At 39.9% G+C, this 27,064-nt stretch overlaps 1 protein-coding gene across 3 annotated transcripts in view; it reads right to left on the bottom strand.

Annotated features, from left to right (window-relative positions):
* The window catches only part of FARS2 (phenylalanyl-tRNA synthetase 2, mitochondrial), a 521,140-nt gene that overhangs the window by 341,667 nt on the left and 152,409 nt on the right, over positions 1 to 27,064 (bottom strand). For all 3 annotated transcript variants that reach the window (XM_025382275.1, XM_025382276.1, XM_025382274.1), the window contains one exon: positions 20,632 to 20,791. In XM_025382275.1, coding sequence (XP_025238060.1) covers positions 20,632 to 20,791 — 160 coding nt within the window. The remainder of the gene's footprint in view (positions 1 to 20,631; positions 20,792 to 27,064) is intronic.

The raw sequence follows: 27,064 nt of genomic DNA, 5'->3' as shown, positions 1-27,064 counted from the left end.
TGTCATTCCATCTCATCCCACCTGTGTTATGGATCTTATTCTGAATAAACATCACATTCCATTTCCCTGATTTATTGACTCATTAAAGAGATTCTTCTGCTGTTTCCCATACCGTTTATATTTAAAGGTGGGACTTTGCTATCAGAACTGCCTTCCACGGGTGGTAGAATTTAAATTTTGAAAGATCCCTGGCCCAAACTAGAGCATATACCAGTGATTTTTCTACACCATACCAGGGGTACCCTTCGTGAAAGCAAATAATTTTTTTAAATTAACTAAACAAATATGCAATTAATCACTGGTGTTTGGCATTATTTTTAAAATAGATTTTCCCTCAGCTGACACAGAAAAAAATAGTAGAATATAGTGGTTTAATATAAGGGTTGCTACTCACACTTTCTGAACAGCTATGCAGTGTGTATCCAAGGAAGGAAAGGAAAGTGGAAAGAAAAAGGAAGGAGGGGACTCTCTGGCTGGAAATAAATTCTTAAAAAGCTGGGACCATCTTCGATAACCACAATCTAACCAAGGGAAATCGCATCGCTGCCACCGTCAAAGACACCTGATGATTCCATCTCTTCTGCTTCTGTTGAAGACCCACAACCTTTCGATAGAGCCCATGTTTTCCTGATGTTTCAATAGTGTTCTAACAGCGTTCTTTCATACATTGTTTTGTTTTGAATAGGTAATATGTTCACAACATTCAAAATCAAAATACTATAACAGAATTCATCTCATTATGTAATAGGGTATGACGAAGAAGTCTCACTTACTTCCCTTTCCCATCTTACCCCAATCTCCTGGACCCTTACAGTAAACTCTCAGGGTTTCCTTTTTACTGCCAGATGTAAGCCAATACAAATATCTGTTTCTATTTTCCCTCCTTTCTTATATAACAAGCAGCATAGTGCACACGTTATGTGGCACCACACTTTTTTCACTGAATGATGTGTCTGGAGGCCTCTCCATATGAATGCGTAGAGCACGCCCTCAGTCCTTTTCTTACTCCTGCCAAAGATTCCTGCGTGTGGCCCACATTCATATAAGAAGTCTTACCGACATACACTTGGAGTATATTCAGTATTTTGCTACTGAAAGCAGTGCTGTGACTAAATACCCTGTTGAGACGAAGAGTAAATGCTTTTATGATTTTAATAAATACTGCCAAAACGCCCTCGATAGGTGTTGTATAATAGTTTGCACTAACATTAGCTCAGGAGCCAAGGCCATAGAACTAACTGGTAGAAGAATACAATGAGACTGTAGGTCCCAGACAAAGATCCAGGGCTTTGCTGATAAAAGAACACCAGCTCAACCCTCTTACGCAGCTCCCACTTAGATAAAGCAACAGTTGAGCACCCACAGACAAGATTCCCAGGGCTGCCTTCCTCACCCTTGCTGTTTGCATCTCGTCTCTCCCCTAAAAGAAGAAAAGAGTGTCTTCTGGACTCAGTAAACGTGGCTGGCAATCATAGGAAGAGGAGGCACTTTTAAAGCCTGAAGCATCCATGTGGGAATACAAACACTAATTCTGTTTCCAAAGCCCACCTCACACGCAGCATGAAGTCATTCACGACTTACACTTCATCTCTACCTAGGGCCTTACAAACCTGGCAATGCCACCACTGTGACTCTTTAAGAGCGCCATATATATCCTATGTGTCCACACAACCATGTACCCTGGAGTCCAGCGCTGCGGAGTGCCAAGTGGAATAAAACCATTCCTACTACAAAGTTAATGGTAAATACCACCTCTTCCCTCTCAGAGAGGGTAATAAAATCCTCCAGTGTGGGACCTCCCAAGCACACAGCAGAAGATATTAACACTGTTTCAGCCACAACGACTCCTGCTAAGACATACACAAAGCAACAGGGGAAAAATAACAGGCAGGCGATGTCCTCCACCATTGGCAATGGCGTAACTGGTCCCACAGCTGTTATTCTTCTGCTTGGCAGAAAGACCAGTGTGTGAAAGTGTAGTTCCACACTGTTTCCCTGGGACTTCTCTACACAGGGATCCTTCTGACTAGGGCTTGGATCATAAGATGATATGATCGTTTTTCTACCTCACAAGGAAATGAGAAATGGAGTATGGCACCAGTTAATGGGCCCCTCATTCTGAAATCTGGGTATGGGTTCAGAGGCACTAGGTTAAGTGATCACTCCCCTGCTCTCTACCAAGCAGCAGAGGGGACAGTCCAACAGCATCCCAGCCTCAGGGAAAGCCACAGCACAGCCCTTTGGTCTTCGATCCTCTCATCAACCCATTCTCGAAGGAAACCATCTTCAGATCCCTGCAGGCTACACAGAGAGGCATTGTAGACAGAAGGCTCACACACCAGCCTCCATAAAGCTGGTCGGTTGGGGGGCAGCCTGGATCTAAGAGCCAACACAGATCTAGAAGCAAATCCCAGCTTTATCACTTGCAGCTGAGTGACTTCAGGCCAGTTACTTAACCTCGCGCTGCTTCAATTTTGTCAAAAATAAGAATATCTCACAGAGTTTCTGTGACAATTCAGCATGGAAAAGTGTGTAAAAAACCTAACACAATACCTGGCACCTCATAAACAGTCAGTGGGTATTTTTTTTTTTCACTGAATGTCATGAAATTCAGCTCATAATCTGAAATATCTCACTTTTTAATAAAATATGAAAAAACAAACATTTCTAAATTGTGTTCCTAACTGACATTTACTGTTCATTTACTATGTGCTAGGCACTGTGCTAAACATTTCCCATGCCTCCTCTCACTTCATGCTTACGCTGATGTGAGGCTGGCATATACACTGCACAATCATTACTTTCATTCCCACTTTGCAGATGAGGGAAATGTGACTGCGACAGCTTACATATCTAATCTCGGTTTACAGTAGAGAGTAAATGCCAGGATCAGAACCAGGTGTGTGGGACAGCACAGCCCCATGCTGCCCTCCACTGGAGCAGACAGTGCAACACCACATTAACTCAGCTTCCAACACAAAGCACACTCATGAGACCAAGAAGGCACGGTCTGTGTCCTTGTTCTCCTGACACACAACAGTGACATTTATAGTTTTAAAAAGGGAGAGAGAGAGAAAGAAAGAAAGAGAACCAAATAGTCATAGTCTAAGTTGAAAGACAAAAGGCGATATGGTTTGGCTGTGTCCCCACCCAAATCTCATCTTGAATTCCCACGTGTTGTGGGAGGGACCCAGTGGGAGGTAACTGAATCATGGGGGCAGGTTTTCCCATGTTGTTCTCATGATAGTGAATAAGTCTCATGAGATCTGATGGGTTTAAAAACAGGAATTTCCCTGCACAAGCTCTCTTCTCTTATCTGCCACCATGTGAGATATGCCTTTCATCTTCCGCCATGATTGTGAGGCCTCCCCAGCCATGTGAAACTGTGAGTCCATTAAGCCTAGTTTTCCTCCCAGTCTCAGATATGTTTTTATCAGCAATGTGAAAACAAACTAATACAGTACATTGGTGCCAGCAGAGTGGGGCACTGCTGAAAACACATCCAAAAATGCGGAAGTGACTTTGAAACTGTAAAAGGAAGAGGTTGGAACAGTTTGGAGGGCTCAGAAGAAAACAGAAAAATGTGGGAAAGTTTGAAATTCCCTAGAGACTTGTTGAATGGCTTTGACCAAAAGCTGATCGCGATATGGACAATGAAGTCCAGGCTGAGGTGGTCTCAGATGGAGATGAGGAACTTGTTGGGAACTGGAGCAAAGGTAACTCTTGTTATGTTTCAGGAAAGGGACTGGCGGCATTTTGCCTCTGGTCTAGAGATTTGTGGAACTTTGAACTTGGGAGACATGATTTAGGGTATCTGGCAGAAGAAATATCTAAGCAGCAAAGCATTCAAGAGGTGACTTGGGTGCTGTTAAAGGTATTTGGCTTTATAAGGAAAGCAGAGCATAAAAATTTGGAAAATCTATAGCCTGACAATGCGATAGAAAAGAAAACCCCATTTTCTGAGAAGAAATTCAAGCTGGCTGCAGAATGGTAATCCCCAAGACAATGAGGAAAATGTCTCTGGGACATGTCAGAGGTATTGGTGGCAGCTCTTCTCATCACAGGCCTGGAGGCCTAGTAGCAAAAAGTGGTTTCATGGGCCAGGGCCAGGATCCCCATGCTGTGTGCCTAGAGACTTGGTGCCCTGTGTCCCAGTCATTACTGGGGTCAACGCAGAGCTCGGGCCGTGACTTCAGAGGGTGCAGACCTCAAACCTTAGCAGCTTCCATGTGGTGTTGAGCCTGTGAGTACACAGAAGTCAAGAATTGAGGTTTGGGAACCTCCACCTAGATTTCAGAAGATGCATGGAAACGCCTGGATGCCCAGGCAGAAGTTTGCTGTAGGGGCAGGGTCCTCATGGAGAACCTCTGCTAGGGCAGTGCAGAAGGGAAACGTGGGGTAGGTGCCCCCACACAGAGTCCCTACTGGGGCACCACTTAGTGGAGCTGTGAGAAGAGGGACGCCGTCCTCCAGACCCCAGAATGGTAGATCCACAACAGCTTGCACCAGGCACCTGGAAAAGCCGCAGACACTCAACACCAGCCCATGGAAGCAGCTAGGAAGGAGGCTGTACCCTGCAAAGCCACAGGAACAGAGCTGCCCATCTTGTATCAGCACACGTCTTGCATCAGCCTGACCTGTATGTGAGACATGGAGTCAAAGGAGATCATTTTGGAGCTTTAAGATTTGACTGCCCCACTGGATTTCACACTTGCATGGGGCCTGTAGCCCCTTTGTTTTGGCCAACTTCTCCCATTTGGAAAGGCTGTATTTACCCAATGTCAGTACTCCCATTGTGTCTAAGAAGTAACTAACTTGCTTTTGATTTTACAGGGTCATAGACAAAAACGACTTGCCCTGTCTCAGATGAGATTTGAGACTGTGAACTTTTAAGTTAATGCTGAAATGAATTAAGACTTTGAGGGACTGTTGAGAAGGCATGACTGGTTTTGAAATGTGAGGACATGAGATTTGGGAGGGGACAGGGATGGAATGATACCGCCTGGCTGTGTCCCCACCCAAATCTCATCTTGAATTCCCATGCGTTGTGGGAGGGGCCCAGTGGGAGGTAACTGAATCATGGGGATGGGTCTCTCCCGTGCTGTTCTTGTTATAGTGAATAAGTCTCACGAGATACAATGGTTTTAAAAACGGGAGTTTCCCTGCACAAGCTCTCCTCTCTTTTCTGCCGCCATGTGAGATGTGTCTTTCACCTTCCACCATGATTGTAAGGCCTCACCAGCCAGGTGGAACTGTAACTCCATTAAACCTGTTTTTCTTTCCAGTCTCAGGTATGTCTTTATCAGCAGTGTGAAAACAGACTAATACAAAATGTAAACCTCCACAGGCCAGAAACAAAACAGGAAGAGAGGATAAAGTGAGCCTGCTGGGCTTGGAGTCCACAACCAAGAAGAACCAGGAGCCTGCCTCCTGCAGGATGGCACACTGCGGGCTTGTGGCAGGAAGGAGGCAAAAAGCTTCAAGTCAGAGGCTGGGATGGGATAAGCTCCATGATGGTGCCAGAAGGAAGTCAAATACTGTCACCTAAATGCAGCATGGGGCTGTAGCCCTAAGGAGCTGTAAGATTAGGGATCCAAGTCTTGGGCATAGAATCAGCGCCAGCCCCTCATTGTATGGGTGCTAGACATCTGATGGATCCCTAGGAAATCTCATTCTGGATTTCAAGCCTAGAGAATTGGGTGGAATCATCTGCAAAACCACTTATAGGGTGAAAAGCAAGAGACAGGGGATAGGGGGAGAAGGACAGGAAGAAAGAAAACAGAGAAAGGGTAAAGAACAAAAAAACCTTCCTCTGAATATGACCCTGCAACCCAAAATTCTAAAACACATGGATAAATCTAATGCTAAGTAATACAGCCAGCAAAACAAATAATCAAACATTAACTTACCTCAGATAAGATTATTTTTATGAAACAATCTGAAACTTTAAAATAAGTGTGTTTTAGATCTCCTAAGAGATACATGAAAGCATAACTCACTGATGTGTTCTAGAAAATAAAATTTACAAAAATTTTGGTTTTGTAAACCAGATCTAAAAATGCATCTTCAGGATTGTATCCATCTCCCAGTCAAATTCTTCTCTGAGAAGGAAAACACTAGCCACCCTTTCAAAGAGTTCCTGTCACAAACATGAAGCTGCATCAGAAAAGAAGACCAAAAAAGGCACAGCGAGTAAGTGATGAGAGAGATGTAAGAATATAACGAAGGCGAAGAGGGGAATGAGATGTAATAAACATTGCAGGAAGGAAGGTCCAGAGGGAGGAGCCAAACGATTCAAATGAAAAAGAGAAACTTCCACATCTGGACAGGACAGAATACTAAACCAGTTTTACCCCCCCCCCCATATGAAAAACTGAAAAATAAAATAAAATAAAAAACAGACAAATACATAAAATAACACCACTCAAAACATGGGACACCAGTTGACCAAGGACACAGACCCCCCAGAGGGGCGAGACCTAACTAACAGTGCTCCAGGAAGGAAGGAGAGCATGGGAGAGCCCAACAGTCTCTTTGATTTGAGGAGACAGAGCCGGGAGTCTGGACAAGCCAGGATAGCTAGAATTCTCAGGGCAGAGTAAAGGAGAGAAGAGAGCTGTGCAGAGAACTCTGGAGATCTGCAGAGGAACCCCTTCAGTATTCAGCTGAACACCGATCCTGTGTGTTGAAAAATCTACCTGCGGTCGGGGAACAAATCCTCAAAAGGATTAGAGGGAATAAAGATGGAGCTCACACAGGACCAGGAATAGTGCCAGTTCTCAACAGCCAAGCGGAAAAGCCTCATAATTCACGGGTTATCAATTACAGAGCTGAGACAGGTCTGGCATAGGTAGTGGGCAAAACTATCCCCAGACTAAACTCTATACTGGTCCTGCCTAATAAGGCTTAAAAAGACCTAAAAGGATCAAAGTGTTTCTAAGTAATCCCAGAACAAAGCTCATGGATATCAGGAAGGTAAAAATACCCAATGCATCAGAAGGTAAAATTAATGATGTTTGGCAATATCCTACAGTAAATTACCAGGCACGCAAAATAGAAACAAAATACATAAAGAACAGAAAAATCAAAAGCAATTCACCAAGGAATGACAGATGTCGGAATTAGTAGGAAAAAATGAGTTAAAATATGTATTATAATAATATTTGCTATGTTCAAAAAGCTAGAGGAAAGACTAAACATTTTAAGTTGAAACAGGGATGATATTAAAAATATCCAAACTGAAGCAAATGAATGAAAAATACACAGGACGAAGTTAATAGAAAATTAAACACTGTAGAGGAAATATTGGTAAATTTGAAGATAAAGCAATATTAATTATCCAAAATGCAATACAGAAGAAAAAAAATCACTGAAAGAAAAATGAACAGAGCACCAGCAGTGGAAAAGTTTTAAGTGGCCACATACACATGCAAGTGGAGTACCTAAAGGAGGAGAGTGACAGAAAATATCTGAAGAAATAACTGACCAAAATTTCCAAGATTTCATGAAAAACATAAATCCAAGAAGCTCAACCAATTCCAAACATAAGAAATCTGAAGAAAACTTTAACTACGTACATCATAAGCAAACTGCCTAAAATCAGTGACAAACAAAACACTGCAAAACCAGTCAGAGAGAAGAGACACATTATGTACAGAAAAACAAAGACAAAAGCAAAGTTGAGAGCAGATTCCTCACAGGAAACAGTGCAAGTGCGAAGAGATAGGAATAACATCTCTAAAAACTGAAAAGGGCCGGGCACAGTGGCTCACACCTGTAATCCAAGCACTCGGGGAGGCAGAGGGAGGAGAATCACTTGAGGCCAGGAGTTCAAGACCATCCTGGACAACATGGTGAGACCCCATCTCTCTATAATTTTTTTTTTTAATTTTAAAAGTTAGCAGGGTGTGGTGGTGCACACCTGTAGTCCCAGGTCTTCAAGAGGCTGAAGTAAGAGGATCCTTTGAGCCCAGGACTTGGGGGCTGCAGTGGGCCATGATCACGCCATTGTACTCCAGCCCGAGTGACAGAGCAAGACTCAATCTCAAAAATAAATAAATAAAAGTAAAAAAACTATTAATCTAGAATTCCTTTCCCGTGAAAATATCTCAAAAAAAAAAAGACAAGATGAAGGCTTTATTGGACATACAAATGCAAAAGAATTCATCAGTAGCAGAAGCAGGCCTTCGGTTGTGCAGAAGGAAAAATCGGTTGGGAACCCAGATGAAGAACACTGCAGATGGTAAGGACCTAGCAGATATAAAGGCTTTTCTTATTATGTAAATCTCTTTAAAAGCTGATCGACTACTCAAAGCAAAACTAATCATAACATATTTAGGAGTTGATAGCATACATAAGAATTAAAATATGTGACGGCACAAAGGCCAAGATGGGAAAAAGGGAAGTCTGCTGCTCTTACCCTATACAGGAGTGGGGTAACAACACTCAAAGTGAGACTGTGATAACTGTGAACCCTAAAGCAACTGCTACAATAACAAAACAAAAAGTTACAGCTCATAAGACAAAGGAAATAAAATGGACTAATAAAAAATACAATTACTCCAAACAAAGTAAGAGAAGAAACAAAATGTTACTCATAGAAAACAAATAGCAAAATGATCATTTAAATCCAACTACATCAACAATAACATCAAATGCAAACAATCTAATTAAAATCACTTTGAAAAAAGAACAAAGCTACAAGAATTCAACCGATTTCAAGACTTATTATAAAGCTACTATGATAAAGACAGTGAAGTATTGGGTCAAGATAGACAAATAATAGATGCATGGAACAGAATAGAGAGTCCAGAAATAGCCCCAGACATATATGGTTAATTGATTCCAGACAACGGTACAAAGGCTTTGCAGTGCAGAAGGAAAGGTCATTTCAACAAATGATGCTGGAACAACTGGATATCAATATGCAAAACAAAATTTCAATCCGTACCTCAGATCATCCATAAAATTCTTCAAAGTAATCATAAATCTAAATATAAAACTGAAACTATAAAACTTCTACAAGAAAACATAGTAGAAAAATCTTTGTGACCTTGGGTTAGGAAAGATGTCTGAGAAACAATATCAAAAGCAAAATCCATAAGAGAAAAAATTGGTTAATTGGGTTTCATCAAAGTTAAGGAAGGTCTGCTCTTTGAGGGACAACATTAATAAAAAGGCTGAGTGAAAATATTGCAAATCCCACATCCCACAAAAGAATCATATCCAAAATTCACAAAGTTTCAAAAATCAATAAAAAGATAATAGGGTCAGGTGCAGTAGCTCACACCTCTAATCCTAGCACTTTGGGAGGCCAATGTGGACAGACTGCTTGAACCCCAAGAGTTCAAGGCCAGCCTGGACAATATAGTGAGGCCCTATCTTCACAAAATATGAACAAATTAGCTGACACTGTGATGAGTGCCTGTAATCCCAGCTACTTGGGAGGCTTAAGTGAGAGGATCACTTGACCTGGGAGGTCAAGGATGCAGTGAGCTAAGATCATGCCACTTCACTTCAGCCTGGGCAAAAGAGCAAGACCAAAAAAAAAAAAAAAAAGGAAAGAAAGAAAACAAACGGGCAAAATATTTGAATACTTTGCCAAATAGTTACATGAATGCAAATAAGTACATAATATTCAGCATCATTATCGACTAAGAAAATACAAATTAGGCAGGGAGCGGTGGCTCATGCCTGTAATCCCAACACTTTGGGAGGCCGAGGTGGGTGAATCACCTGAGGTCAGGAGTTCCAGACCAGCCTGGTAAACATGGCGAAACCCTGTCTTTACTAAAAATACAAAAATTACCCAGGCATGGTGGCGTGCACCTGTAATCCCAGCTACTTGGGAGGCTGAGGTGGGAGAGAACTGCTTGAACCCAGGAGGTGGAGGTTGCAGTGAACTGAGATCGCACCACTGCACTCTAGCCTTGGCAAGAGAGCAAGACTCTGCCTCAAAACAAGAAAAGAAAAGAAAAGACAAATTAAAATCATAATCAGATACTACTACACTCCTATCAGAATGGCTAAAATTACAATGACTATAATAAGTGCCAGCAAAGATGAGGAGCAACTTCCACTCCTAGGCACTGCTAGCGGAAATGTAACATGGTACAACCAGTTGAACAATTTGACAGTTTCTTTAAAAGTTAGTCATGGCCGGGTGTGGTGGCTCACGCCTGTAATCCCAGCACTTTGGGAGGCCGCGGCAGGTGGATCATGAGGTCAGGAGATCCAGACCAACCTGACCAAGTTGGTGAAACCCCATCTCTACTAAAAATACAAAAAAAATTACCCAGGCATGCTGGCAGGCGCCTGTAATCTCAGCTCCTTGTGGGGCTGAAGCAGAGAATTGCTTGAACCCAGGAGGTGGAGGTTGCAGTAAGCCGAGATCGTGCCGCTGCACTCCAGTCTGGGCGACACAACAAGACTCTGTCTCAAAAAAGCAAAAAAACAGTCATAGACCTACCATGCAGACATTCCATTTGTAGCTATTTACTCAAGAAAAATAAAAGCTATGTCCATATAAAGACTTGTCCACAAATATTTCTAGAAGCTTCATTTGTAATAGCCAAAACCTGGAAACAACCCAAATAGCCAACAAGAGGTGGATGAATAAACATATTGTAGATTATCAACACCATGTAACCCCCTACTTAGTAGCAAAAAGAAATGAAGTATTGATAACATGCTACAAAATGCATGCATCTCAAAATAATTATGCTGTGTGAAAGAAGCCAGAGAGAATACATACAATAGGATTTCACTGAACATAAATCTAGAAAATGCTAACCAACCTACAGTAACAGAAAGCAGATCACTAGTTACCTAGGCCTGGTGGGTAGGGAGAGTGGGCAGAAGAGGTGGTAGAGGGACAGTGAAGGAGCAGAAGGAAACGTTTTGGGGTGATGAGTATATCTTGATTGTGGTGATGGTGTAGTATGTGTATAATTATGTCAAAAGTTATTAAATGGTACACTTTAGCTTATTGGAAGCCCATTATAATTCAATAAATAAAAGAGTAAGCAGAAAGATTCAGCATGATAAATTTTTTCCCCAATCTATTGAATTTTATAATTTGGAAATCAATTGTGACCTCAACAGAAACCATTACAATGAACTAACCACCACTGCCTGTGTTGGGCAGTAATTGGAAGGTATATTTCATAAACTGTAGCTGAAAGGACAGCAAGTTTCCAGAGAAAGATGGATAGTCAAATAATGGTAGCTGTTTGTTTTATCGTGAGATGACATAGTTTAGAATATATTTAAAGCTGATGAAACAAAATTCTAGAGAAACTGATGGGCTGGTAATCAGCAGTCCAGCTAAGCACAAAATCCACACCCAGTCACCTAGATTTTCTCAGTAAAATACAGCTTTTACTCTGACAAAGACTAGAAAAACAGAGACTGAAAAACTGGTGTAGAATAACAGAAAAAAGGAATTTGTACAGTGAGCTGACCAAAAATAGAAAGAAGAGAGCCACCAACCTTGACTTGGCTAAGGTGGCAAATCTGAGCCGCTACAGGAGCGGGAAGCACAAAGAGATATGGGCACCGATTCAAGGCTAGGCTTTCATGGAGTGTCTAGTGCAAGTCAAAGGAGTGAATGAGTTAAAGTGGTTGATAACAGAGTTCTGATAACTAACTTTATACTGATGATCAATTCCTCAGTAGAGCTAGGAGAGGCCAGAAGAGAAGTGGCTGAAATCAATCAGGAAATTGAGCTTTCCATGAACCTAAAGAGTAGAAAGAGAATCTTCCCTCTCCCCCTAAATCTTAATGGTTTCTAGGTCACCTGTATACCAACCACCTAAGAGTTATTAGTAGCAGTAAAAATAGTTTGTAATGGGTATAGTTCCAGGCACACTGATGGTTTTCATTACAGTAGCCCTAAAACTTTCAGTGCCTTTTTCTCTGTATCTTAAGATCCAATAATTTTATTTTAATTAGCATAAAACCCCAAATAATTTCAATGTATTATTTCCCTAGATTAGTGAACCTCTCTGTTATCCTCTGCCCAACTGCCATAGAATCAGGAAGGTTTTTGGGCTCCTTAAAAGTATCATAGTTCAGCTCAATTACTGCTATCTCAACTTTTCTCTAAAGAGGTTCCCTTGTACCAATTCCTTAGCCCCGAAAGATCAACCCTAGAATACATTTTCCCCATTCACTAGACATCTAAGGAAAAGTGGGTCTTAGGCCTCCCTCCACCTGATTCCTAAGGTGATGTCTTATTTCCACTGAGTCCCTCCACTGGCTTAAAGCGAGGCACTTCACTTTTCATAGTTAATGATCCCAAGTCTCAGAGGTTGAAGGTGTGTGGCCCGTTTTTATCGGAAAGAGCAACCTGCTCTAGACTACATCTAAGCTACGGTGAGGCGAGTACAGACAAGTCAAAATGGCTTGAATGCAACAACTGCCATGGCTACTTCACTGCCAAGCGGTACTCTGAGAAGGATAACACTCCTCAAGCCAGGCAACACCAGCCAGCCCAAAAGAGCTGATTTAAAAAATTATTAAAGTGATACATACTTAAAATTTTTGATGTGATTCCATTTAGGAAGAATGTAGCACTAACAATTATAAACCTAATTCTTACTCTCAATCCCTTTCACTTCATTTATACTAACACAGCCTCATGGATAAAAAATATGAAAAGATACGGAAGACATGATTCCTTATTACCATGATCAAGCGATTTCACTCCTGACCAGGACATCACTCACAACACAGGGCCCCAGAACGTTTCTGCTGGATGGGACCGCATATAGGTCCCTATGCAGGTTGGGCTGGCAAGCAAGTTACCTGAAGGGAATCAACACCTGTGGATGGAAGACAGTGGCAGCAAACTGGGCAGAGGGAGAAGCCAACAAACTACAATCAGGCCAGTGAAGCCTTTACCTTGCCAGAGGTCTGGAGCAGACAGCCCATTAGAATGGCCCATGGAGGGCCTTTGTATTCTTGCCACATTCAGTCTTCGGATGTGGGCTGCCCTGGGAAGGGCATGTCTTTGGGCAAGGAGGCTCCGTGCAGCTAAGGCAGTTCCCCAAGAAGCTGACAGCTGGAGGCGATCTGCAATCCCATCGGCCTGGACCCTTGGAGGGGATGCTGGGAGGTGCACTTCAATGACCACCACAGGTCTTTCAACAAGCAAAGACAAGACGTGACTCCCCCATGGTGACATACCTTGTCAAAAACAGAGGGTCCCAATCCATCTCTCCTTCACACTCATTAATCTAAACCGTGCTATGAGGCCAATCCTTTAGAAAGGGAAATGCCAATGTTTAGCAAAGAAACTGTGCCAAAGAAAGGCTGTAAACTCAAGGACAGAAAGAGAAATTTAAAAGTTAGAAATCCTAAATCCCCACCTTACTTACTCTGAAAGAAATGATCTACCAAGCACAGTACAAAATATACAGAAAACACTTGAGAAATATTAAAAATGACAACAAAATCCACAAGCATAAAAATAGTCTAAAGGGTTATTTTATTTCTTTTTTTCTAATTCTAAAATGATAACCTCTCTTATAATAGCCTTAGGATGCTGGTACAATTGAAATGTTAGCAGAAAATAATAAACCACATTTGGACAGGAAAAAAACCTGAAACTAAAGCAGCTGTAATAACACACTGCCACAAGGAAATAGTGTGTTCCAATTTTTAATTTTGCTTTTCAAGAACAAAGGAATCCAATAATAATAATAACAAAAGGTGAAAAGCCTAGACCATAAACACAAATATAAAAAGAGTTGCTGAATATTTCTGAGGCCTGTAGAGGTAGTTCCCATTCATCACTAACTGTAGAAAGAGTGAACCTTAAGTTTTTAAATGGTCTTTGCTACCCAGAATATAACTGGATATGATGTAGTAAATGGAGGCTTTACCACAAGCTAGCTACCAGGAGGCACAGAATGGGGAGAGAAGGTAAAGGAAAGAGTCAGAGGCAGCACCTAGAGAGAGGTCATTTTTTTTTTTTCTTTTTAAAAGAGACAGGATCTCAGTCTATTGCCCAGGTTGGAGTACAGTAGCATGATCATGTCTCCCTGCAGCCTTGGACTCCTGGGCTTAAGCAATCCTCCTGCCTCAGCCTCCTAAGTAGCTGGGACTACAGGCGTGAGCCATTGCGCCTGGCCCCGAGGGGATTTTTGTTTTGTTTTGTTTTTTTGGGGGGATGACATCGTGGCTTTTGTAGGCCTCACAGTCTCTGAAATATTACTAATAAGATTTCTTTGTATCTTATCAAAAAGCTAACTTCTGGTATGGCCGTAGAAGTCAGACTGGGGGCTCCAACTGCCTCAAATACTTACCAGTCCTGTGATTTTTACGTGGCACTTTATTTCTCTGTGTCTAGGTTCCGTCATCTGAAAAACGGAGATTGTAACACCCGTATCATAGATGCAGGTCAAAAGAAAAAAACTCCTTGTCAACATGCTTAGCACAGGGTTTCACACTGCTACTATTATCTCTATTGTTACCATTATCACCATTATTATTGCTATTATTAATCTAAATTTAATCCGGGTTGATGGCACCTAGACAGGTTTACCAAGATGTTTTTCAGAAGCTAGCAAAATTACTTAATAAACCAACCAACAGCAAGAACCCAAAACCCATAACTAAATAGTGCTTCTGAAATGCCTGAAATAGAACAAGGTGGCCAGGCACGGTGGCTCACACTTGTAATCCCAGCACTTTGGGTGTCCGAAGTGGGTGAATCACCTGAAGTCAGTAGTTCAAGACCAGCCTGGCCAACACGGTGAAAACCCATCTCTACTAAAAATACAACATACAAAAAAGTAGCCAGGTGTGGTGGTGCACGCCTATAATCCCAGCTACACAGGAGGCTGAAGCTTGAGAATCGCTTGAACCCAGGAGGTGGAGGTTGCAGTGAACTGAGATCGCGCCACTGCACTCCAGCTTGCATGACAGACTCCATCTCAAAAAAAAAAAAAAAACACAAAAATGAACAAAGCACTTTTCTTTAGATTTCAGAAGAAACAGCTGAGAATCCTGAAACAGTTGTTAACATTCAGTGTGAGCATGAAGGAAGCACACAGCACTGTCTGTGTTCTGTGATATAGACCCACTCACCCTTCTAGTTCATCAGATGGGCCCGGGCTCCGGTCACCTTCCCACTTCACAACTCCCCCGAGAGGCAATACAGCGGACATCACAAACACGGCAAACACAGTCGGGGACAAGCTCACACACCTCTACAAGAACAGCTCATGGCAACACACCCAGAAGAAATACACCAGGGCATGGCAAGGGTATGTGAATGAGGTGCCTTTCAGCAGTCTCAGGATGCCTGGCCACCGTGTGGATGGGGTTAAAAATGACCATGGCTCAAAGGAAAGAAGAAAAAGAAAAGGCTTTCTTCCCAGATAGATTCTAGTGTATGAGAACCAACGTGTATTCTCCAAGCAGGTGAATTTTTAAACTTTAATTCCATTCCATGATTCTGCCAACTCAGTCTCACAGACAAAAAATTTGAACATTTATAAAATAGCAACATCGATATGTAATAAAAGCTGACTACTGAAGTCTAGGCTGACAATATTTTTAAAAAAATAAAGCAAACATATGCCTAAATGAAAGAAGCTACAACTTCACTGCTATTCTAAAATTTAAGATTCTTTATTTTTTCTTTTTTGGAGACGGAGTCTCGCTCTGTCATCCAGGCTGGAGTGCAGTGGCGCAATCTCAACTCACTGCAACCTCCGCCTCCCAGTTTCAAGCGATTCTCCTGCCTCAGGCTCCGGAGTAGCTGGGACTACAGGTGCCCGCCACCATGCCTGGCTAATTTTTTGTATTTTTAGTAGAGACGAGGTTTCACCATGTTAGCCAGGATGGTCTCGATCTCCTGAGCTAGTGATCCGCCCGCCTCAGCCTCCCAAAGTGCTGGGATTACAGGCATGAGCCACCACGCCCGGCCCAAATTTAAGATTCTTAATTCTTGTCCAGGATCGTGCCCACCATGTCAGGACGGGCATCACAGTCAGAAAAGATATGTTGCAGAAATGGTTTTTTATAAGGAAACCTGCCATCTGGTTTTGAAAGCTACGGAAATATGAATATAAAAAATAATACAAAGGAAAGTCTAGGACCGTATTTTCAGAGAGATATATATCCTGAAACACCTTGGAAAGCTTACATAATCTATACAGAGGCTAGTACATGACTTATTTTTTAAAAATATCTGCTGGTGCAGATATGAAAGCCACCATCAGCACCAGTAAGGCTGTGGTGCTACAGTCTGGCGGTACACTGCTCCTTCTCGCTTCCTTAGACGTGATAAAGGCAAATCAACCACGACCGTTGTTCTTTGATCGTATTACTCTTTCCTCATGTGCTCCCTGCTTTTACTGTCTTGTCTTAACTTTCCTTCCCTTCCCTCCTCCTTCCCTTTGTTCATATTTACGCATTTATTGGATATTTTCTACTTACAAGGCGTCTTTCACGTTATCTTGTTTTATTCTCAAGTGAAGTAAGTATCATCGCAACTTTTAAAAGTTAGAAAACTGAGATCTGAAGTGCTACGTGACCCGTTCAGGACTTCAGAGTAAGGGGATGAACAAGAGCTTCATTTTAAATTTTCTGATTCTACACTACCGTTTCTCCACGGTCATAAGAGTCTGCTGCCAATCATTTTTCTTCCCCTTGCCTCTTCTTTCCTTCTTTCCATAGACTGTGCTGCATCATGCTTGCTCTCCACGAGTACTTGTGTCACCTACTTTGTCATTTTTCACCCCATTCGTCTGCCCCTCCCCTTGCTTATCCCTTCCCAAGGCTAATTCCCACTTCTCCTCTAGGTGTCAGTATGCATGTGCCTCACCAGGAGCCTTCCAGGAGCACAGGCTGGGTTCAGGAGGAGGCTCCTTGCCTGTGGCACCAACAGCAAATCATTTGATCATAGAAATGTGTAGGATGACATAAATAAGGAAGGTGCTAAAAAAATTCTCTCCATAGTTTGACAACAGAAAAATTCAGATGAGCCTGAATCTTTCTGTAAAGACAGAACACTATCTCCTTAAAATACCAGAATCCCTTCTACCTTACCCTGCCTGTAAAATGGCCTGAACAGCACAATCCATCTCCCTGTATTTGTGTTAAATAGATTATATAACTGTTTAAAATATTACAATTCCTTTCTTTTATCATGAAAGCAAAGAGATGCTGGCTATCATAGGTTTTTCACATCAGCAATTTCTGTTTGAAACCTATTTCACTATTATGCCATTTTAATGAAATATATCAAACCTAGAGACAGGAAGAGAAAATAGCAACCACGCATATACTCATTATCCAGTTTTATCAAACTATAACATTTTGTCATATTTAACTTTAGTTTTTAAAAAGTAAAACATTATAAATACATTTGAAACATGGTTTCCACCCCTCCCTAACGCCATTTCCCACTTCCTAGAAAAACATTACCTTGAAGTTGATGTACACTTTTTGAAAATATATCTATATTAAAAATATACAGGATTAGCTAGTGGTTTCTTATATATTACATGAACTATGCATTTGGCAATACGGCAGTCAAGATATTCTAACAAACTTTGCTAAACAGAGCAGGAGAGCCTTAATAAATTACAACAAGATTCTCTTTAAATACATATTTGAGTTCAGGCATAAGTAGGGGAAATCTGGAGTATGAAAAAATAGAGGTGAATCAAGAATAGTTAGTACTAAAGTCCCAGTTGAAAGAATGGTGACCATGAATCCTAACTAAGGCCAGAACTTTGTGCTACACTCTATTTCTCTACATCTTTGTCAACAATTCAAAACGTTAGATTGAAAAAATTACTTCCCATTTGAAAATGCTCCTGGTGGTTTTCTTTTGTTTTGCCCTGAATACTAATAAAGATAAGCATCTTTTCATATATTTATTGGTCATTCTATATATATCATTTGCCACCTTCATGTTCACCCATTTTTCTCTTAAGTTGCAATTTCTGTTTGCTTATATGGAGGAGTCCTTTATAAATGCCAAATGTGTATTTGACATACCACGGGACTCCTGTTAGAATGGCTACAATTAAAATGACTACCCTTATCAAGTGTTGCTGAAGATGTACAGCAACTGGAATTTTCATAGACTACTGGTAGGAATTGAGATGGTGAAACCACTTCAGAAAATAGTTTAGCAGTTTTGCTTTTTTTTTTTTTTTTTAAGTTAAACATACACCCACTATTTGATCTAGTCATTCCCTCTTGGGTATTTACTCAAGAGAAGTAAAAACTTAGGACCCAGAAAGAATCATCCATGAATGTTCAGCGATGCTTTACTAGTAAGAGCAAAAAACTGGAAACTACCCAGATATCTATCAATGAGTGGATGCATAAACAAATCATGGAATTGAATACTTTATAAATGCCAAATATGTATTTGACATACCACTAGACTCCTGTTAGAATGGCTACAATTAAAATGACTAACCCTATCAAGTGTTGCTGAAGATGTACAGCAACTGGAATTTTCATAGACTACTGGTGGGAATCGAAATGGTGCAACCACTTCAGAAAATAGCTTAGCAGTTTTTTTGTGTTTTTTTTTTTTCAAGTTAAACATATACCTACGTTTATGAGGAGTGAAAACTTAGGACCCAGACAGACTCATCCATGAATGATCATAGACGCTTTGCTGATAACAGCAAAAAAACTAGAAACTACCCAGATACCTACCAATGAATGTATGGATAAACAAATCGTGGAATGGAATACTGATTAACAATAAAAAGGAATCAACTACTGATATACACTATGACATGGATGAATTTCAACATAATTATTTTAAGTAAAACAAGCCAGACAAAAAAGAGCACATATTCTAAGATTCCATTTATATAAACCTAAAAAATGCAAACTAATTAATGGCACCAGAAAGCAGATCACATGTGGCCTGGGGTGAGATGTGGTAAGCGCAGAAGGGAAGGACTGCCAATGAGCAGGAGGAAACTGCTGGGGACAATGAAGGTGTTCATCTATTGATTCTGCTGGTAGCTTCATGGCATGAACTTGCAAGACGTCAAAACTTGTAAGATTGTGCAAGTACGTTCATGTTCAGTTCATTGTATGTCAACTTATCAAAATGTATACTTTAGATATGTATAGCTTACTTTATGTTAATTATACCTCAACAAAACTGATTTTTAAAAAAGCTCACAAGAATAAGACAGTAAAGGAGAATCCCAACCACAGTAGGTATCTGTCTTCTCAAATAAGAAATATAAGTATTTCTTAAAGATAGTCACAATTAAGAAAATCCACCAACCTTCTCTTTATATCGTGCTTTAAAAAAACAAAATACATCTCAATTAAGTTAAAAATAGTTGGAGTGGGAAGGTGGCATTACTGAAAACAAGTATTTTTTGAAAAATAAAGGCAAGTGACTAAGTGAGGTCTACATTGTAACAATATCGTTCCTCCTGCAGGAAATAATATACTGTTAGTATTTTTGCTGTTGATAGTGGTAATCAGTATGGCAATATGTAAAGTTTTCCACTGGTTCATTCACATGGTTAAGAACCTAGCTCCACTGGGTCGGCGTGGTGGCTCACGCCTGTAATCCCAGCACTTTGGGAGGCCGACGTGGGCAGACCATGAGGTCAGGAGATCAAGACCATCCTGGCTAACACGGTGAAACCCCATCTCTATTAAAAATACAAAAAATTAGCCAGGCATGGTGGCGGGCACCTGTAGTCCAACTACTCAGGAGGCTGAGGCAGGAGACTGGCGTGAACGCAGGAGGCAGAGCTTGCAGTGAGCCGAGATCATGCCACTGCACTCCAGCCTGGGCGACAGAGCGAGACTCCGTCTCAAAAAACAAAAAAAAACCCTGCTCCACTGATTACATCCTCATGTAATAACATAATAATATACTCCTAATCAGCCTGTATATTTTTACTCCATTGATGACATTGATCCCAATCCATTATCATTCTTAGCAAAGGTTATAAGCATTTTTCTTTCTCTAGCTAAAAGTTTCTGAGAGTCAATCTGAAGCCACAAGTGAAACGTTTCATACCTGATCTCATTACAGTTTTCAGTCAAATCACAGTCAAAACTTTGTTTCATGCATGAAATTATTTAAAATATTGTATCAAATTACCTTCAGGCTATGTGCATAAAGTGTATATGAAATACAAATGAATTTCGTGTTCAGACTTAGCTCCCATCCCCAAGACATCTCATTATGTATACGCAAGAATTTCAGGCCAGGCACAGTGGCTCACACCTGTAATCCCAACACTGTGGGAGGCAGAGGTGGGCGGATGATGAGGCCAGGAGTTTGAGACCAGCTTGGCCAACATGGTAAAACCCTGTCTCTACTAAAAATACAAAAATTAGCCAAGTGTGGTGATGGGCGTAATCCCAGCTACTCAGAGGCTAAGACAGGAGAATTCCTTGAACCCGGGAGGTGGAGGTTGCAGTGAGCTGAGATTGCACCACTGCACTCCAGCCTGGGCGACAGAGCAAGACTCTGTCTCGGGGGAAAAAAAAAAAAAAGAATTTCAAAATCTGAAAAACAAAACAAAACAAAACAAAACAAAAACAACTCCAAAACACTTCTGTCCCAAGGATTTCAGATAAAAGATACCCAACCTGCGTTTGAGGACTTACCGTCTCCAAAAAGATGTGCCACGAGCCTGGTAAGCGTCTGCTTAAGATCAAACTCTACAAGCTTCACGGCCTCCATGGTGTGTGTCTCTTGTTTATGCACAGAGCGAGAACTTTGTTCAAAGAGCTGCAGGCTGTCTCCATCCTTTATACCAGCAAATAACTGTAAACCAACAAGAAAGGATAAATAAAGAAAATATCCTGGCCCATCTGTATCAGATAACTTTAAAATTCTGCTAAGAATCTTTGACTTTAAAAAGTTATAATGTGGGTATAAGACTCATTATGTCTTGTCAATAAATGTAATGAAATTAACATTCACTTGGTACAGCTCTGAAGAAAGCACTACACTACATGGTATGGAGGGTCTTTAAAGAATTAAGACATTCTTCTGATCTTTGCTAATCTGTTTTTCATTTGCATGAACTTATAGTCATTTCCTAGCAAGAGACATTATCCTCAATTCTAGTGGAAATACCAGTGAATCCCTTTCATACTCTAAAATTACATCCCTGACCATCCCACAGTGTCGAGGAAATAAATCCTGTAAGGTCCATGAAGGTAGAAAGCAAGCTGGAATTTGCTAGCCCTGTATCTCCAAAGCTCAAGGCAGAGCCTGAAACATGCTTCTGCCACTTACTATCCATGTAAACTTAGGCAAGTGATATGGTAGCCAAGCCTCAGGGAATCATCTACAAAGTGGGAGTAATAATAGTAAATTAGTAGATTTTATTACAAACAAAATAATATATAAAAAATACAGAGTACCTGGTGCATTCCAATGGCTAAATAAGTTTTCCTCATATCATGATTATTAACCACAGCTATCATCAGTCATAAGTTGCTTTACCACTGAAATAAACTAACTTTCTGGTCAGTGACAGAGCAGGTCTTTACTTGGTAGAAGATTGGCTCAAAACAGATAACTGAGCAAATGAATGTACCATTCTTCCCACTCAGAGTTGCATAATCAAACATAAAAAATATTTTCATAAAAGAATGAATCAGCTGCCATTTCTAGTAATATTGGTTTGGATAATTAGAACCAAACTTCCTGATAAATGCTACTGAAAAAATACAGAAATTCTTAAAAGCATTAAAGAAGTAAAAACAAGATAGAGCGGAGTGACTGAACTCTATAGGAAGCATGAAGCCAGGGGTAAAAAATTTAAAAATAAATAAATAAATAATAAAGTAAACACAAAGCCAGAGAGAAGCGTTGAGAATATCTGCCTATCTAACCTATCAACTGAAAACCTGAACGTGGGGTATGTAACAACTTACCATGGAAGTGAGACAAAAGGGAAAGCTTTGCTGTGGAACCAAGCTGGGGTGCTGGAGTCCCTAAAAGACTCATCCCCCTTGATGAGGATGAGCACAAAAGTAAACCAGTCCTTGCGCAGACTTGAAGTCAGATGTCACATTTTCTGCACAATAGAGAGAGCCTTGGGCTAAGAAGATGAACTAAGGCAATCCCAGACACACTTCCTCTAACGTGCCAGCAAAATTAGACAAAACCATTTTCAGAAAAATATTCTAATCTCCTAGGCCTCAAATTATTCTTGTGAGGACAAAAGACAATGACAGCTGTCAATGCTTCCTCTAAAAATAATTTAGAGCAACAAGAAGAACAAATAAAACTACTGAACACAATGCCGTTGGCAGACAGGAAGGAAGGAAGGAAGGAAGGAAGGAAGGAAGGAAGGAAGGAAGGAAGGAAGGAAGGAAGGAAGGAAGGCCAGCTAAAACCTAGGGACAGAACTGTTACACTCCTACCCACTGATAAGGCTTTAAAGTAAGCAAGAGCAAGCTGGAAAAAATAAGAGAAAGAGAGGAGAATGAGTGAGGTGCTAAGGTTGACCTTAAAAACCCAGAAAGTGTAAGTTACACTAAGTGTGAAAATCCTTTAAAAAGTGTCCCAGTAGGCCTGAGCAGGGACTACAGAAAAGTGGTATAAAAGCATGCCCAATATGAAGTGACAGGCCTCCAAAAGCATAGTTACAATGGAAGAGAAAGGAGTTAATACAAAGTGAAAGACAACCTGTTCAATCGAGAGGAACATAAAAAAGATGCAAAAAGGAAAATTCAAGGTTGCCAAAGATAAAGCACAACTAAAACATCAGAGGATTTACAAAGCCATTCTCTAACCCATACCAAAAATAAATAAATGAACCACTAAAGTGTGCATTGCTACACTAACAGAAGAGGGCACCAGAGACTAAGGAAGTCTTTTTTTTTTTTTTTTAAATACTTTAAGTTCTAGGGTACATGAGCATAACGTGCAGGTTTGTTACATATGTATACATGTGCCATGTTGGTGTCCTGCACCTGTTAACTCGTCATTTACATTAGGTATATCTCCTAATGCTATTCCTCCTCCCTCCCCCACCACACAACAGGCCCCAGTGTATGATGTTCCCCACCCTGTGTTCAAGTGTTCTCATTGTTCAATTCCTACCTATGAGTGAGAACATGTGGTGTTTGGTTTTCTGTCCTTGGGACAGTTTGCTGAGAATGATGGTTTCCAGCTTCATCCATGTTCCTACAAAGGACACAAACTCATCCTTTTTTATGGCTGCATAGTATTCCATGGTGTATATATGCCACATTTTCTTAATCCAATCTATCACTGATGGACATTTGGATTGGTTCCAAGTCTTTGCTATTGTGAATAGTGTTGGCAATAAACATATGTGTGCATGTGTCTTTAGAGCAGCATGATTTATAATCCTTTGGGTATATGCCCAGTAATGGGATGGCTGGGTCATATGGTACATCTAGTTCTAGATCCTTGAGGAATCACCACACTGTCTTCCACAATGGTTGAACTAGTTTATACTCCCACCAACAGTGTAAAAGTGTTCCTATTTCTCCACATCCTCTCCAGCACCTGTTGTTTCCTGACTTTTTAATGATTGCCATTCTAACTGGTGTGAGATGGTATCTCATTGTGGTTTTGATTTGCAATTCTCTGATGGCCAGTGATGATGAGCATTTTTTCATGTGTCTGTTGGCTGCATAAATGTCTTCTTTTGAGAAGTGTCTGTTCATATCTTTTGCCCATTTTTTGATGAGGTTGTTTGATTTTTTTTCTTGTAAATTTGTTTAAGTTCTTTGTAGATTCTGGATATTAGCCCTTTGTCAGACGGGTAGATTGCAAAAACGTTCTCCCATTCTGTAGGTTGCTTCTTCACTCTGATGGTAGTTTCTTTTGCTGTGCAGAAGTTCTTTAGCTTAATTAGATCCCATTTGTAAATTTTGGCTTTTGTTGCCATTGCTTTTGGTGTTTTAGTCATGAAGTCCTTGCCCATACCTATGGCCTGAATGGTACTGCCTATAAATCTTTTACACAACCAAAAAGGAACAACAAATAAATTCAATAAAAATATAGAAAATTAGTACTCAAAAATCAGAAAGTTAATTCAAAGGAGCTCAACTAATGAAAATCTAACTTTTCTCCCACCCCCCCAAAAAAACCAAAGAGCACTAAAAAGAAACATAAACTAATACTTAAAAACTAAGTTACATATGTTCAATCAAGCATATAAGGATATAAATTGCTTTAGTCAGAAACTCAAAAATTAAGAACAAAAAGAGAGAAAAAAATGAAAAGATAACTGATTTAACTCAGAAAAAAAAAAAAGAAATAAAATTATCTCAGAAACAAAGTCTAAATTCCAAAGCATTCAAGTGACAATGGACTCAATCAAGATTTAATAAGGGGGCACTGAAGACAAGGAGAAAAACAACCAGGAGGAGGATGGTAAAATAAAAAAAGAAGAATCAGAGAGAAAGTGGTAGAAATGGAACACAGGCAAAGAAGGAATTACATTTATATAATTGGAGTCTGTTAAAGAGGGAAGAAAAACCAATGCAGCAGAACTAATACCAGATAAAACAGGTACCTGTGAAAAAGAACCTGGAAGGATCAAATATAGGACACATTCACAAACAATGGGGAAAATCATCAAGACCTCTAGGCAAGAAGATCAACTAAAGTAGAGGGGTAAAGCAATCAGAATGGCATCAGATTCTTCAAAAACAACACAGAAACAAGACAACAATGAAGCTACATTTTCAAACAACTCAGTTTTTAAAAATGTGGACCAAGAAGTTTATATCCATCAATATTGTTTTTAAAGCACCAAGTCTACAGAAAACACTTGAAACACACAAGAGCATAACGAATGTCACATTAATGAGCTCTTTCTAAAGGATTTACCAAAGCATGAGCCTTGTTCAAGTAATAAATAACTAGGAAAATTTAAGCACAAAACAAATCGAGAACATGTTAATACATAAACATTGTAGATTTCAGACTAAAAGCTGGGGATTACATTGATAGACTATTATCCAATTGTTGTATGTTCTGACAAAGTAGAAATAACACAGCTAAAAAATGAAAGAAAGAAGCAAAGAGGAAAGTAGAATATATTAATTATTGCATAGGCAATAAAGAATACTTTTACGACAAACTAGACAGAACAAAGTTAAATATGAGGAATAAGGGAATTTAAAAGTTTTAAGAATAAAAGCAACCATTAAAACAAAAATATAACCTTAAAAATAAAAAAATTTCAATTCAAAAGCATAATAAAACATATTTTGTAGAGAAATAAAATATAACATGTTATGACATACATAACACCACAATATATGATAGAGTTGAGATCAAATATATCAATAACTCAATAAATGTGAAAGTCTTATCAATAAATGTGAACAGGTTTAATTTACCTCTTAAAAAAAAATAAATCTGGCCACAAAGCATTACTCAACTATACAAAAGATACACCTAAAACACTGTTAAAAACAAATGGATGGACAGAATAAAACAGGCAAATGGATACAATAAAAAAGCAAGCATAGCATTCTTAAAATCAGAAAAAGTAGAATTCAAGCAAAAAAGCACTGAGCAAGACAAAGAAGATCTTGTATTAATGCTAAGTTTCAAATCACAATGAAGGTATAATACTTACGAATAGCTATACATCAATAAGACAATAATTACCTTTGTGTAGAAAGAACCATAGGGGATGCAAAAGACACACATAGAAACACATTAATATTAATAATAGGAAACTTTAATACACCATTCTTAGTATAAGATCAAATGTGCAAAATTAACAACATAAAAGACCTAAAAACATAATCAGGAAATGAAATCATGTGTGTATACATAAATATGTATACATGCATTTTACACACACACACACACACACACACATATTAAACTTACTCCCTTCATAATTAAAAATACATTTTATTTTCAAGGGCCCAGAGACTATTAACAAAAACTGATCACATAGTAAGTCACAAAGAAATAAGTATATTCCATAAAGAAGAAATAATAAACTATACTCTCTGATTAAAATACAATAAAACTAAAAATCATTAACAACATACACACACACACACATAAAAGTCTTTCCACCTGAAAACTGACAAAAAGAAAAAAAAAAAAAAGAAGGGGAACAAAAGTCAGGAAACATATACCACAAAGAGGTAACACCACTATCGTAAAGAAACTTTTAAAAGTTGACAAAGGGCCAAAAACTCAATAGAAAAATGGGAAAAGAACAGACAATTCACCAAAAAAAGATATGAAAATGACTCCTGAACATATGAAAAGGAATTCAAACTTAGAGAAGAGCAAATTAAGCAAATTAAAATAACACTGACATAATACTTCAATCAAAATGGCAAAAATTTAAAAGCTAGACAACACATTCTTTTGAATACGTTGAGGCTTTGGAAAGTAAGTACAGTCATACTTTGCTGGTGAAAATGGAAACTGGTAGAACCCTTCTGGAGATTAATTTGACAATACCCAACAAAACTACATATTTGTTGATCTCTTGACCCAGTCCTTCCATTTCCAGGTACTTACCCTGAAAACATACTTCCAACATTAATACATATGCACAAAATTTTCATTGTAGTATTGTTCGTAGCTGCACCATTTTTTTTTAAAGTCTTACATTGTAAAGATGTTAAATAAACTGTGGTCTATATATACAATAGAATACTTTTACAGGTGTAATACAGAACGAGCAAGATCTCTCTGAACTGATATGGAATGATTTTCAAGATACACTGGTAAGTAAAAAAGGCAAAGTGCAAGAGAGCATATATTACTTGCTACCTTTCACGTAAGAAATAATAAAACAGGCCGGGCGCGGTGGCTCAAGCCTGTAATCCCAGCACTTTGGGAGGCCGAGACGGGCGGATCACAAGATCAGGAGATCGAGACCATCCTGGCTAACACGGCGAAACCCCGTCTCTACTAAAATCACAAAAATTAGCCGGGCGAGGTGGCGGCGCCTGTAGTCCCAGCTACTCGGGAGGCTGAGGCAGGAGAATGGCGGGAACCCGGGAGGCGGAGCTTGCAGTGAGCTGAGATCCGGCCACTGCACTCCAGCCTGGGCGACAGAGC

This window comes from Theropithecus gelada, chromosome 4 (genome assembly GCF_003255815.1).
Source record: "Theropithecus gelada isolate Dixy chromosome 4, Tgel_1.0, whole genome shotgun sequence".
NCBI lineage: Eukaryota > Metazoa > Chordata > Mammalia > Primates > Cercopithecidae > Theropithecus > Theropithecus gelada.
Note: the sequence above shows the minus strand (reverse complement) of the source record. Positions and strands in the feature narration are given on the sequence as shown.